At 46.1% G+C, this 13,379-nt stretch overlaps 1 protein-coding gene across 1 annotated transcript; it reads right to left on the bottom strand.

Annotated features, from left to right (window-relative positions):
* Positions 1–2,927: 2,927 nt before the first annotated feature.
* FGF16 (fibroblast growth factor 16) lies at positions 2,928–13,119 on the bottom strand. The gene is made up of 3 exons (XM_032251334.1): positions 12,357–13,119; positions 6,030–6,133; positions 2,928–3,929 (listed from the first exon to the last, which is right to left on the bottom strand). The coding sequence occupies exons 1-3, from the start codon at positions 12,628–12,630 to the stop codon at positions 3,684–3,686; spliced, it is 624 nt and encodes a 207-aa protein (XP_032107225.1). The 5' UTR covers positions 12,631–13,119; the 3' UTR covers positions 2,928–3,683.
* Between the last annotated feature and the right edge of the window lie 260 nt (positions 13,120–13,379).

Here is a 13,379-nt window from a genome sequence, read left to right as displayed (position 1 = left end):
ATTTCCCATTTCCAGAGTTTATCTTTCCCCTCCTTTTGAAAATGGGAACAGTAGCCAGGTGCAGTGGCTCATGCCTGTAATCCCAGCCCTTTGGGAGGCTGAGACAGGCGGATCACAAAATCAGGAGTTCGAGGCCATCCAGGCTAACATGGTGAAACCCCATCTCTACTAAAAATACAAAAATTAGCCAGTCATGGTGGCATGTGCCAGTAGTCCCAGCTACTCAGGAGGCTGAGGCAGAAGAATCGCTGGAACCTGGGAGGCAGAGGTTGCAGTGAGCTGAGATTGTGCCACTGCACTGCAACCTGGGTGACAGAGCATGAGTCTGTCTTGGAAAAAAAAATGGGAACAGTTGCTCAATGCCATTTTCTGTCCACATGCCCCATTCATTGTTAACCCTCAAAGTTGAACACAAAGAGTGAGCTCCTCCTGTGTCCTGGGACCCTACAGCATTTTCCAAGTCATCGCCTCTCTACTTCCACCTAGAGGAAAAAGTAAGGCCTGACTCTAGGATTTGAAGTCTTTCCCGTTTTCGTTACAGTGTCATTTTTCTTGCAAATTCTGCCCTGCAGCATGGTGCTTGTGGTCTTGCCAGGCTTATACCAAATGCCCCGCTAGAGTAACCCTGGCAGTTATAGCAGAGCTCATGTATCTTGCAAGTCCTCAGAAGTTGTGGCTGTGTTTCAAAAGCTCTAGGTAGCTGAACATCTCTACATAGATAAGTACGATTTGTTTTAAAATAAAGGCGTGCTTCCTATTAAAAATGTGATTTAGGCTGGTGCGGTTGCTCACACCTGTAATCCCAATACTATGGGAGGCTGAGGTCAGGAGTTCAAGACCAGCCTGGCCAACATGGTGAAACCCGTCTCTATCAACAAAACAAAAATTAGCTGGGTGTGGTGGTGCACACCTCTAATCCCAGCTACTGGGGAGGCTGAGGCAGGAGAATTGCTTGAACCTGGGAGGCGGAGGTTGCAGTGAGCTGAGATAGTGCCACTGCACTCCAACCTGGGCGATAGAGAGCAATGGTGTCTCAAAAAAAAAAAGCGATTTAACAAAATGTCACATAGCTGAGTTTTACTCTTCTGCCAGAGACCACTAAAGGTGGTGTCTCTTCCCTAGAGCCCAACATGAACATCATGATCACCCAGCCTCTTTTCCTCATCAAATCTTGTTTGTTCTTCACAGCAGGTATTGCCTCTTTCATGAAACTCACCCTAATCACACTAGGCCACTCAGAGCTCCACCTTAGTAGTTCCACTGATGAGCATTCCAGTCTATGATCACACAGGCCACACAATTTAGCACTTTTTATTATACAGTCTTATTTGCTATTTCATGTATGTGCAGCTTCTCTGTTTGGTGCTCAGATTTGGGTGAGCTTTATAGACCTTTGGGCTTTGTTTTTTAAGTTAGCTGATACCTAAGCTATTTGTTTCACACATACAATTAGAAAAATAGTGGATGCTTACATAATATGATTCAGGAGTACTAGGAAGAACTATCTTAAACCCAAAAACCTCTCCCACCAGGACTTCATAGTGCTTGTGTACTCAGTGGGACTTTTATTCCTTTGGTTGCTGTCTCCTGACAACACTCACTATAAAAATGCAAATAGCCCTATTCTCCTACCTTGGTAAATATCAGTAAAGGACTAGAAATTTTTTTTTAAATGAAAACAAGTTTATTAGAAAGGTAAAGGAATAAAGAATGGTTACTCTATAAGCAGAGCAGCAAGGCTAGGGATTTTTAACTAAGATACCTCAGGGGCTGCTCTGGGGAAGAGGGAGCTCTGAGAAATGCCATCCCTACTTCAAATAGAACCACTCTACTTTTGTTTTCTGGACTGAAGTTACCCTAAAACTTTATTTATAAACCATTCAGATGCAAAATAATTTTTTAAAAAACCATTCCTTTAGGGCAGTAATTCCCAAACTTTAGTATGCACAAGAATCCCCCTGCAAGGGTTGTTAACATGTAGACTGCTGGGCCTTGCCCCCAGAATTTCTGATAATTTGCATCTCCAACAAGTTTCTAGGTGATGCTGCTGGTCAAGAGACCATATAGAATACACTAAGCACTACTGCAGTAGATGAATGTGTTTATAGCTTCCCAAATTCCCTAGGAAAAGCACTGGCAGGAGGTAAGGATAGGGGTAAAGAGAAGGGGGAAATCTCCAGAATGGAAGTTGACTGAGTCAAAAAAATCAGTCTCTCTGTTGATTCGTGTTTATTTATTTATTTTATTTTTTGAAGATAAAAACACTCTGTCACCCAGGCTGGAGTGCAATGGTGTGATCTTGGCTCACTGCAACCTCTGCCTCCCGTGTTCAAGCGATTCTCCTGCCTCAGCCTCCCGAGTAGCTGGGATTACAGGCAACTGCCACTATGCCCGGCTAATTTTTGTATTTTTAGTAGAGACAGTGTTTCACCATGTTGGCCAGGCCGTTCTTGAACTCCTGGCCTCAAGTGATCCACCCGCCTTGGCCTCCCAAAGTGCTCAGATTATAGGTATAAGCCACTGCATCAGCTGATTCATGTTTATTTTGAATAACTTCATCTTCATATCTGAAGTAAGAAACCCTCAATTAGTGTTTGGACTTTAGGACTTTGGACCCTAACCAAGTCCCAAAGGAGAGTTTCTCTATGCAGAGTCCTAAGCACAAATGGGAGCTTCAGTAATAGCTGTTGGTCTAGGCCTTCCTGAAGCTTCGATTCACCTGTAAGTTTAAAGTCATAGAACTGGAAAGGACCACTAGGACTTCACATAGGCCTCTAGATAATGCTAGCATACATAATGGCTGATGGAGACATCCAGCATAGGCAGTGTGATGCCAACATCAGAAAATTCTAATGAGTTGGAGAGAAAGAAGCTGGCCAACCTTCTAATCCTATTAAATGTACAAATCAATAGAATTAGACAGAGTCTTACAATATAAAGACAAATTTTATTGCCAGTAAAAGCCTTTAATAATTCATTTTATCCTGTTTCAGTAGGACCTTATTCTTTCTGATGAAAATCCAGCTATAGCATCTCTCATTAAAAATAAAATTATTTTGAAATAAATAAATATATAAAATAAATAGCATATACATTTTATAAATAATTTGTCCTTATGCACAGTATCCATGCTTACATTTTAATATCATTTTCTTACAACCTACCCCATCTCCCACTTCCAATGGCAGGAAAACTGTATGTCAGGACAGATGAGAAATCTGCATAGCCAATGCAGGGGAGGCTTGCAGCAAGGCTGTAGCCTCAAGGATTTTCTTAAAGAGACTTTTCCAAAACTCTGTAGGTAGCATCTGTGGCAGATTCCTTGGTCTTTCATTTATACCTATTGTCAAGGTATTTGAGTAAATTGTGGGATAAGACCCCTCTGGCCCTTGGCAAGGGCTCCCATTCTTTTGTTATGCTACCTCAGGGGAAAGAACATGAGTAAAGAAAAAAGTATATACAAGATTCCCTCGAGCCCAGCCCCCCCCATCCCTCCCCAAAATAACCCAACCTTGATATACACTTTGAACAACAAGGGAACAGCTGGGTTGAGTTCAACAGTAAGTGCTTTTCTGTTATCTAAAACGATAGGAAGGAAGGATTGAAAAGCTATGAGTATAGTGCTTGCAGAGACAACCGTGGCCCCAGAGTACATGGGTCACAGAGGGCACACAAAAGGTTCATTACCTATACTGAAAGAGGTCTCTGGACATGGAGGGCAACTTAGAAGGATCTACAGGCCTGGGTAAAAAGTGAGTGAATTTCTGGTGTCGTTTAGTCCTGTATCCCTCCCGGGGTGAGCCGTCTTTATTCAGGGCCACGTAATACTGTCTCTCCGAGTCCAAATGTTTGTACAAGGTTGAGGCATAGGTGTTGTACCAGTTTTCTTCAAACTGTTCCCGGAAAACACATTCACGTGTGAGTTTCTTCTGTGAGGGTGAGAAAATAAAGCAGAACCCATGATATGACTATTTATCCTATCCCAGCTTGCTAGTGGAGAAATCCTGAAATAGCAACAGCACATTGATGTTAGAAAATTCCAGTTCTATTTCTCTGTATTACTGAAGGTATCTTTCTTCCAAATAGGACAAAACACTCTTGTCTGTATCTCCTTCATTCTCTTTCATAAGCTACACAAAATGTTTTAGTTGAAATCTTTCCTGAAGGGAGGAGATTGGAGGAGATGGCATCACCTGGCTTTTTGAGCCTGAGAATTACTGCTATAGCCTCCCAATGCCCCGCTGACACCCACTGAGTTTTCTCCCTACTTATAGCTAATGATGTTCAAATCCATTGAGATTACAGCAAACCATGTCAACTGACAGGCAAAGGCCTCAAATCTATATAAAGCTCCATGGGAGGTGAGCTGTGATCTCTCCTAATGAAGGGCCTCAGGCCTGTCAGTTGGAAAGCTCAGAAAAGATCTCCTTGAAAAGCTCTTCCAATCTGGCTACTTCAGGCTGGCAGTTCCTGGGTCTCTTGCCTCTGTCCCTTCTCACACTTGATCCAACCGCCATACTACTTGCTGGGGTTGCCGATATTGAGTGCTGGGGACAGGCCTATCTCTTAGGTGTCACGGAAAAATGTGTTCTGATTTCATGGGGTGCAGGCAGCCAGAAAGTATGCTATGTGACTCAAAAGCCAGAGCCAGGAGTTGGGATCCCATGGAAGGGTTAAGGCCAGCAAATCACTCACCATTCCCCGGTGCTAGGCTAGCTTCCAGGATACAGAAAATGCACTGCAGCTAGCCTAGTCCTAGCTGAGGGCTTAAGGCTGTCACCAGACCCTGGAACCCTCATTCTTCATTTGTTTGTTTCATTTGGCTTTTAGGACTGAGCAGAAGCAGTCTGGAAATTAGGGGCCGTGTTGTGAACCTCAGAATCCTCAATTTGAAAGCCAGCTCTTCCACTGACTATTTTTGTGCCTGCCAGACTGCTACTCCTCTGGGTATACACTCAAATTCAGATGTATTCCTCTGGAGGGTTAATGCCCCAAACTCCGACCATGTACTACCAAACCAGCACAGATTACTGTTATCGTCAGACTAGCTGGCCTTCTAATGAAAAAGGCAAAAGCAAATGTATCATAGAAAAGCCTGCCGGGCGTGGTGGCTCATGCCTGTAATCCCAGCATTTTGAGAGGCCAAGGTGGATGGATCACAAAGTCAAGAGTTCGAGACCAGCCTGGCCAATATGGTGAAACCCTGTCTCTACTAAAAATGCAAAAGTTAGCCAGGTATGGTGGCAGGCGCCTGTAGTCCTAGCTAGTCTGGAGGCTGAGGTAGGAGAATTGCTTGAACCCGGGAGGCAGAGCTTGCAGTGAGCCGAGATCGAACCATTGCACTCCAGCCTGGATGACAGAGCCATCAAAAAAAAAAAAATTGTATGTATTTAAATAGAAACTGTTTTTCCTTCTGTTTGCAGACTTTATGACGATTAGAAAAAAAAAAAAAGAGAAAAAAAATAAAGAAAAGCTTATGTTTTGGGGCCAGATGCGGTGGATCATGCCTGTAATCCCAGCACTTTGGGAGGCCAAGGCAGGCAGATCACCTAGTCTGGAGGCCAAGGCAGGTCAGGAGTTCGAGGCCAGCCTGGCCAACATGGTGAAAGCTGGTCTCTACTAAAAATACAAAAAATTAGCAGGGTGTGATGTTGCATGCCTGTAGTTACAACTACTTGGGAGATTGAGGCAAGAGAATCACTTGAACCTGTGGAGGTTGCAGTGAGCCAAGAATGCGCCATTGCACTCCAGCCTAGGCAACAGAGTGAGACTTCATCTCAAAACAAACAAACAAACAAAAAAAAACAAAAAGCAAACAAAAAGCTTATGTTTTGGTAGAGGCCAAAATGAGTGAAGGTCTTATGCAGCAAGACCCTGGGCAGCCAAGAAGTAACTAGAAGGCACTACTTCTTTACAGCTAAAAAAGTGCTTTAAAGTGCTAAATAAACATTTTTATACTTTTGCTTTACATTGTCCAAGCACTGGTTGTAATAACCTCTGAATAAAAAAAAAAAAAACTTTAAACTTACCGACCCATAGAGTTCTCCTCGCTCGTTCATTCCTAGGTACAGGCCAGAGTCCACTCCCCGGATGCTGATGAGCCCCACAGCCAGGCTGATAAACTCCAGGATTCCTAGGGCGAAAAGTGAACACAATTCCTGTTACTGACATCAGACTAAGAGAAAGTTGTTCAGGTGACATGAGATACCAGTCATTTGTCCCCAACTGGAGGCCAGCCCTGTGTGCCTTTGATAAAGTACCTGATGGAACCATCTTTTGCAGCAAGAATGGAACCTTAGAGAAGGTACTTAGTCTCTTTGGGCCTCAGTTTTTCCATACGTAAAGTGGGGGAAACCGTCTCTGCTTCTACTCAACACTCTTAGGTATATTATGAGGAAGAGACCATGAGAAGGAGGCTTTGGCTACAAAAGCTCCATAATTGCAAGGTGCCATTGCTGTCAAATTCAAGAAATAGTAAGTCAGTTTTCTAAACGCAAGAATGAGGCCAGGTTTCTGTATCTTTCCCAGTCACCTTGGTCTTCCTTAGAGCACACATTACCTTGCTGTCCTCTAGGCTCAACTTGTTTTGCGCCCTGTCGGCTCCCATGTCCTTAAAGCCACATGAGGCTGTCAACTGCCTGTAGCTGACTCTAACAAAGGCCACACAGGCCACTCACTGTTTGTTCCCCCTGCTTATGGCAGGAGTCAAAACTTGGCCACATGAGAGCTTTCTCCTAAAAAGTGTTCTCTGTTAGTACAGCACCAAGCTGACAAGCCTATCATTCTCTCCTCTCTCGAGAATTTTAAGTTTATCCACAGCAAAGAGTTGGCAGGTGGTATTGGACTCAATACTGATTTCAGATGTTACAACTTTTTAAGGCCAAAGAGAAGAAATCCAGAAATGTCCTTCTAGCTGACAATGTTAGAGGTGATGATTTGAAAATGCTTTCATTTACCCAGCAGCAGTCCTAAGTGGGAAAAAGGACCCAGAACTAAAATCTTGGAGATACTAAAGACTACAATTTTGTCCCAAGATAGTATGTCTATTATCTAGATACAAACACAGTAGTCAACTAGATTCTTCTTTGATATTCCTGTCTCTAACCATATTTTTCAACATACAGACTAACAACTTGATTGTTTGTCATCTAAAGGTCTGAAATGAACTCATATCTAGTTGTCTTTCTTATCCAAAATCGCAATTCTTTTTTGTTTTTTTTTTAGACAGGATCTCGCTTTGTCACCCAGGTTGGAATGCAGTGGTGTGATCATGGCTCACTGCAGCCTCAAACTCCCCAGGCTCAGGTGGTCCTCCCACCTGAGCCTCCCTAGTAGCTGGGACTACATGCATACATCACCATACCCAGCTAATTTTTTATTTTTTAGAGACAGGGTTTCACCATGTTGCTAAGGCTGGTCTCAAACTCCTGGGCTCAAGCAACCTGCGCACCTTGGCCTCCCGAAGTGTTGGGATTACAGGTGTGCACCACTATGCTTGGCCCAAAAATGCAATTCTTAAGGGCAATAATAATCTACGTAATCTACATAGGGAGTAGAACTGATTTCCCAAGATCAAGAGTGTTAAGTGGCTAATTTTAAAATCAAGTTAAAAACTCTACTGGGAAGTCTCCTGAGGAACCCCAGTGACTCAAGCTGGTGGGCTGCTGTTCAGGTGTGGCAGCTTTGGGGGCATGTGCTTCCACAAACCACCCAGATCTATTGGAAGGAGGTAAGGTTCTTCTGCTGCAATTCTATATAACACTCATGGTTTGGCCTTTGGCCTCTAACATTGAAATCCTCCAAGATTTATTCTCAGTCTGGTTGTTATCAAATATCTTACTGTGCAAAGAAAGGAGTCTTGGGAAATGAGATTGAAACAAGATGGTAGGAGGGGAAAAGAAAATACCCAGTGCCAAGTAAGGGTTAATCAGACATTGATTTAATGCACCCAAATCTTCAGCTGCACTGCACCAGGTTTTGCAATCGGTTCTGCTCTTTTTGATATTCCAATAAATGACTTGTAAGAGAACATATGAGGACTGCTTATCTTAGTTCTAGAAGACATACAGCTTCTAGAGAGGGATGATATAAGCAATATCCAAAGAGATTTCAAGAGGATGGAAAAATGGGCATGCTCCAATAAACTATGCTTAATTACAATCAATGTGAACTCCTGCACTTTGGTCCCCCAAATTTCCCAAAGTGTTTTGTGTTTGGGGTTTTGTTGGGGGAGTGTGACCCTCAAGTGCAGACAGTTGATTTAACTGTACTACTTAGTTCATGGCCTATTAACATAGTTGGTCTGTGCAAGGTCTTTATAGTTATCTATTTCTTTCTCTCTTTTCCTCTTCATACCCTGCTCCCATCTGCCTCTCCACTTCAGGCAATCATGTATACTTTCTTGAAAATATGTACTGTTATTTTGTGTTGCTGTGCATTTTAATTACATGCAAGTCTACCCATCTCTGCAATGGGGGGATGTGGCTTAGTAAAACACAACAATGGCTAAGAGACTTGATTGAACAGGCAAACTCAGTATTATGGGTGATTAGCAGGCTTATTAAAAAGCTAATGTAAAATTGGTCATATAAAATTAAAAATTAGAAAGCTAGTGGAAAAAAAACAGAAAGAAAGCCAGTATGCTCTAAGGCTTCACTGATACATGTCTAGTAACTAGCAGAAGGGAGGAGGGATTGTCCCACTCTGCTCTGTCATGGTTAGACCACACTGAGAGTAGTGTGTTTAGTTCTACTGTGCTTAGAAAAGGAAATGGAAAAACAGAGCATGTTCAAAGGAGAGTGCCCAGTATGGTGAGGAAACTAGAAACCAGGTCATGATTCAGTTCTGGGTCCTAAACTCTGAGGAACGCTAACACGTGGGAGCCTTTAGTTCTTTGCTTTGCTCAGGCAGGTTACTCCTGAGCTTCAAGAGTTAGTTTCCTCATTCTGTAAGTATCTCATGTCTCTGACAACCCTGAGCTCATTAAGTAGCAGAGCGCAGCGTGTGATCTCACTGCCCAAGACATAGTGTGAGAACAAATCATGAAACCCAAGAGGTGTGGCCATTTGAGTCACTACAGTTTTTCTCCAACTCTCTGTTAACCCTGATGCCAAAGGACAGATCATACAGGAAGTCACTTGGGTTGTGTCCAGTAACAGGGGTCTCTGACAGCTGGAATTATCCCTGCCCAGCTGTCTTTGGCCATCATTTTCCCTCGCCAACTTTCCTATTAGCTGAATTCAAACTGTGGGAACCCAGTGGCACATGATGATGGAAGAGATATTCCTAAACCTTCTCCTGAATCCCAGCCAACATGAAGGGGGAGAGAAAATAAGCCATTTTCATATTTTCCCAGCTACAGCTGGACAGGGGTGTTAACAGCAAAGTGTTGAGGTGAAGTATTAAGTAGACAAAGTTTGTCCTCAGTACTCTTACCCCTTCAAGGCCCAGGATCTCTCTCTACTCTGTCTCATCTTGACCCACCCACATCAGGCTCTGCCCTTTTCTTGACAATTTCCAGACTCTTCTCTTCTTATACCTCTCTCCCCAGGCTCTCAGTCAAAACTGATCTGTTCTGAAGCCCCACTGCTTCAGAACCTAGCTAGATGACTGTCTAATGTGTCGTTTAATCTAGGTCCAAAACTTGCCTGAACTCCTTCAGCTAACCTTTCAGACCTTTGGGGCCGAGACAGTGCTGCTTTGGCATCTTGCCAAACGAGAACCAGATCACTCAAGGACTGAAGCAGCTGCATGAGCCTTCTCCGTCCCACCTGGTGGGAGGACTCTCTTTCAGTTTGGCTCCCAAGCTCTGCTCTGCCAGACCACAGATGCCCCTCGGAATGTCAGGATCCTTGTGAACTTCATATAAATGCTACCAGCTAGGCGGGGATTGAAATACTCCTGGCTACTGATTGCAGATGGAGAGCGGAGAGCATATGCTGTGCCAACAGGTTATTATTTGGAGTCGAGACTGCTCTTGGGCTTAGCCTGACTTGTTCTGAACACATGGATTCCAGGGTAATCCTTGGGGGCCCTGCTCTCCAATTACAACAAATAGCTATTTACTTCACATGGCTTTTGGAGACTACCTCCTCCCCCCTAGCAGAAATCTATAATATTTTATATCTTAAGTCTGGCCTACTTTACCCTGCTGGAATGTTGACTGCTAAAGCACTTATGGAATGTTAAAGTTTCAATTTATTGAATACCCTGGCTGATTAACTCAAATGTGGAGGGAGGAGAGAGTTAGCAACTCGAACGCCACCTCTTTCTGTGCCAAAAGCTAAACTGAGAAAGAGTATGTGTTTTAAAGTTGGCAGGGGAGGTTACAAAGAGACAGCTTTGACCAGTTATCATTTTCTTTACAGGAAACTGCCAGGAAGTTGGGGAAGGAGGAAAGGGAAAAGGTGATGCAGAAGTGCTTTTGGGCAGTGTTTTTTCTTTTTTAAAGGCAAAACCAAAAATGAAGCAGTCGGTTAAGCAGCAATGAAAATGTCCCTTCCTCCTGCCAATCTTATTTCCTGTGATTTCTCCCTAAACTTAACACCCTTAGCAGACCTGGGAGATGAAAAGAAATCAAGATGTGTCTTTAGGGAGGTAATTAAAGACCACTTATCCCAAGAGCCCATTACTGATTTATGTTGACCTTGTAGGTTACAGGACTCAGCTTAGGCACACAATCAGAAAAATATTTGGAGCTACTGGGAGGTGTGCTCATAATTTCTCTACCTTTGCTGCCCCCGCCCCATATTTTTCCATCATTTCATGACTTTCTTTGGTTATGTATCAGCAATGAGTTACCCCGGTATCTTTAGGCCATTTCAGGAAGCCTTTGAGGCCAGGGTGGGAGTCCCATTCCTTATGAAGAGGAACAAAAGGGGACTGCAAAATCACAAGCAACGAAAGGGAAAGGAGCCAAGTTAACACTCTGTCTCCTCCCACTTCACCTTATCACCCTTTTGAGGACCTGCTGCAAGTTTATACAGACACATGCGCCCCTCCATTACCCCTCCCAACCTATGCTACTCTAGCTCTGTTTGAGTGCATTTTTCCAAGATGCCATAGACCTCATTAGGGTTCCTGCCTGTTCCCAGCAGGGAAGACCAATTCTGCCCCTAAGCTGTTTGCTAGGCTTGGCCTTACCCAGCAACTGGCCCCTATGTCCCCCTTTTTGCTGTGCACTCCAGATGCAGCTCTAGCGAGGCATGGAGAATGGGAGGATGAAGAGGTTTGAGGGGGTAGCAGGGGTATGTTGGCAAGAAGGAGAGTGGGAGAACGAAGGGAAGGGTGTCATGTTTGAGTGTAGGCAGAATATCTTACTGGCTTGGGGGAAAAGGTGTCCTTCTTGGATTATAGGGTCCTTGGGAGGAAGCAGAGGACATTGGAAGATGGGGAGGGGCAAAGATAGCTGTCACAGAACTCTCATGATGACTCAGTAGAGAATTGGAAATTGAAAATAAAAATGGCAAATTATTGAGGAGTGAACACATCTACTTAGAAACCTAATGATCTTCGTCATAGATCAAGGCTTATATTAATTGTGTAATTAGTTTTATATGTGAGACAGACAGCTGTGTTGAACAGTCTGTATAGAGGCAGGCAGGCAGAGACAATCCTGGGTGGAGGTTGAACGTTTACTGTTTTGGGCCCAAAAGACAACTGTTTCTGGGACTGGGAGTGGGCCCAGGACGGTTTCCTCACTGAGGCAAGGAGTCCAGAGGTAGTTTCCGGCAAAAGCTACCCCAGGACTTGTGCCCTTACACGGTGGACACCACGAGGTTTTCCCAGATTCCCAATTCGTGCCAGGCTGCCTGGATTGGCTCCTACCCTGGACAGAGCGACCCCGAGGCAGGCAGATGCCACAGCTGGCCGGTACCCATGGGCCAAAAGCGATTTGAGTGCGGGCCGACCGTCTCATATACCCATGGCCCATGCAGGATCCGGTTCCAGGAAATCAGCTGCCACAGCCCTGCTGCCCTCGAGGCTCGGCCTGCGCAGCAGCCACGGTCCCGGCCTCCAAGGCGAGAGCTCCCACCCCTCTCTCAGCTCCACCTGCTTTCGTCCAAGGCTTAAAGTCCAACTCCCAAAACAAGCCCCTTGCTCCCCGGGGAGTGATGGTGGAGCAGCGAAACGAGAGGCCTCACCGCAAGGCGCCCCTGCCCCCTCCAGAGTGTCCGAGGGTGCAGGGCCCCCTGATGTCGAGCGGCCCACGCCCGCGCCGTCGTGTCTTGCCTCGACTGGCCCGGACAACACCAAGCCGGTGGGCGGTCCGCGGGCCCTACGCTGGAGCCCGGAGCTGTCGGCTCCCTAGCGCGCCGCCGTCCGCCCGCCTCCCGTCCCCCCGACCGCGTCCTCACCAAAGCGGCTGTGGTCGAGGCGGGTGCCGTGCACAGTGCCGTTGGGGAAGATCTCCAGGTGGAAGCCGGTGCGGCAGTAGAGCTGGCGGCGCCGCAGGATCCCCTTCAGGTGGGCGAAGTCTGTGGGTGAGCCACGCTGCAGCTTCCCCTCGATCTGGCCCAGGCGCTCATTCAGGAAACCTGGGGAGTCAGCTAAGGGCACGTTCCCCAGAGACGAGGAGAAGCCGTGTAGATCCCAGTCCAAGGAGGCCAAGACGCCCCCCACCTCTGCCATGGCTGGGCCGATTGCGGCGCGGGTTGTGCTGGGCGCTCGGGGTCCGAGCCGGGGCCACGGGGCGCGAACTGCCTCTCCCCGCGGCAGGCGCGGGCGGTTCAGCGGCGGTCCCTCGCTAGCTCGCTCTCTCCGCGCTCTGCTGAGCTGCAGTCGACGTCTGTTCGCGTCCAAGGAACTTCTCAGCGGCGGGGAGCGTCAGGCAGCGCGCTTCTGACCTTGCTCTCAGTCAAAGTGCCTTTTCCCCTCCGCATCCATCTCCTCCGGCCTCTCATCGCTGGCTTCCTCGAGCTATCAGATGCAAACGGCACTTTATATACATACCCACTCCCCTTACATTGACATATTGGATATTTAAATACAAGCCACACCTCATTGGCATCCCCTCGGAGATTGGTGTGTGGGTTTTTTTTTTCCCTTCTTGCATCCATTTGGCTCTTTTTGGGAGAGGGGGGTGGAGGGAGAGAGCGAGCGAGCTTCACTCCCTCTTTTATTATGAAAAAATGGCAGGAAAAAGCTACACATTGCAGTGAGGCATAACTGCTTTTGGCAGGTTCTTCTGAAACTGCTGATGAAATAACAGAGCCCAGTGCGTGGAGGCCGCTGGCGCGCACGGCCACTCAAGGCCTGTTCCGTGGGGGTCTGTCTGTCTGCTGCCCGGGGGCTGTCCCCACCTCCCACGCGTCCTCGGGTTGCTATGCCAGCCTTTGGAAAGTGCTGTGAGACCGGAGTTGGGGGGTTCACATGCTCCT

This window comes from Sapajus apella, unplaced genomic scaffold, assembly GCF_009761245.1.
Source record: "Sapajus apella isolate SASKATOON/1434 unplaced genomic scaffold, GSC_monkey_1.0 scaffold75, whole genome shotgun sequence".
NCBI classification, from domain to species: Eukaryota; Metazoa; Chordata; class Mammalia; order Primates; family Cebidae; genus Sapajus; species Sapajus apella.
Note: the sequence above shows the minus strand (reverse complement) of the source record. Positions and strands in the feature narration are given on the sequence as shown.

What these genes read in the sequence shown, in the direction of transcription:
- FGF16 (XM_032251334.1), bottom strand. Translation starts at nt 12,630, where the DNA reads ATGGCAGAGGTGGGGGGCGTCTTGGCCTCCTTGGACTGGGATCTACAC. An exon ending in CCTCGACCACAGCCGCTTTG is followed by an intron (nt 6,134 to 12,356) that starts GTGAGGACGCGG and finishes TTTTCGCCCTAG; the next exon opens with GAATCCTGGAGTTTATCAGC. An exon ending in GAGGAGAACTCTATGGGTCG is followed by an intron (nt 3,930 to 6,029) that starts GTAAGTTTAAAG and finishes TCACCCTCACAG; the next exon opens with AAGAAACTCACACGTGAATG.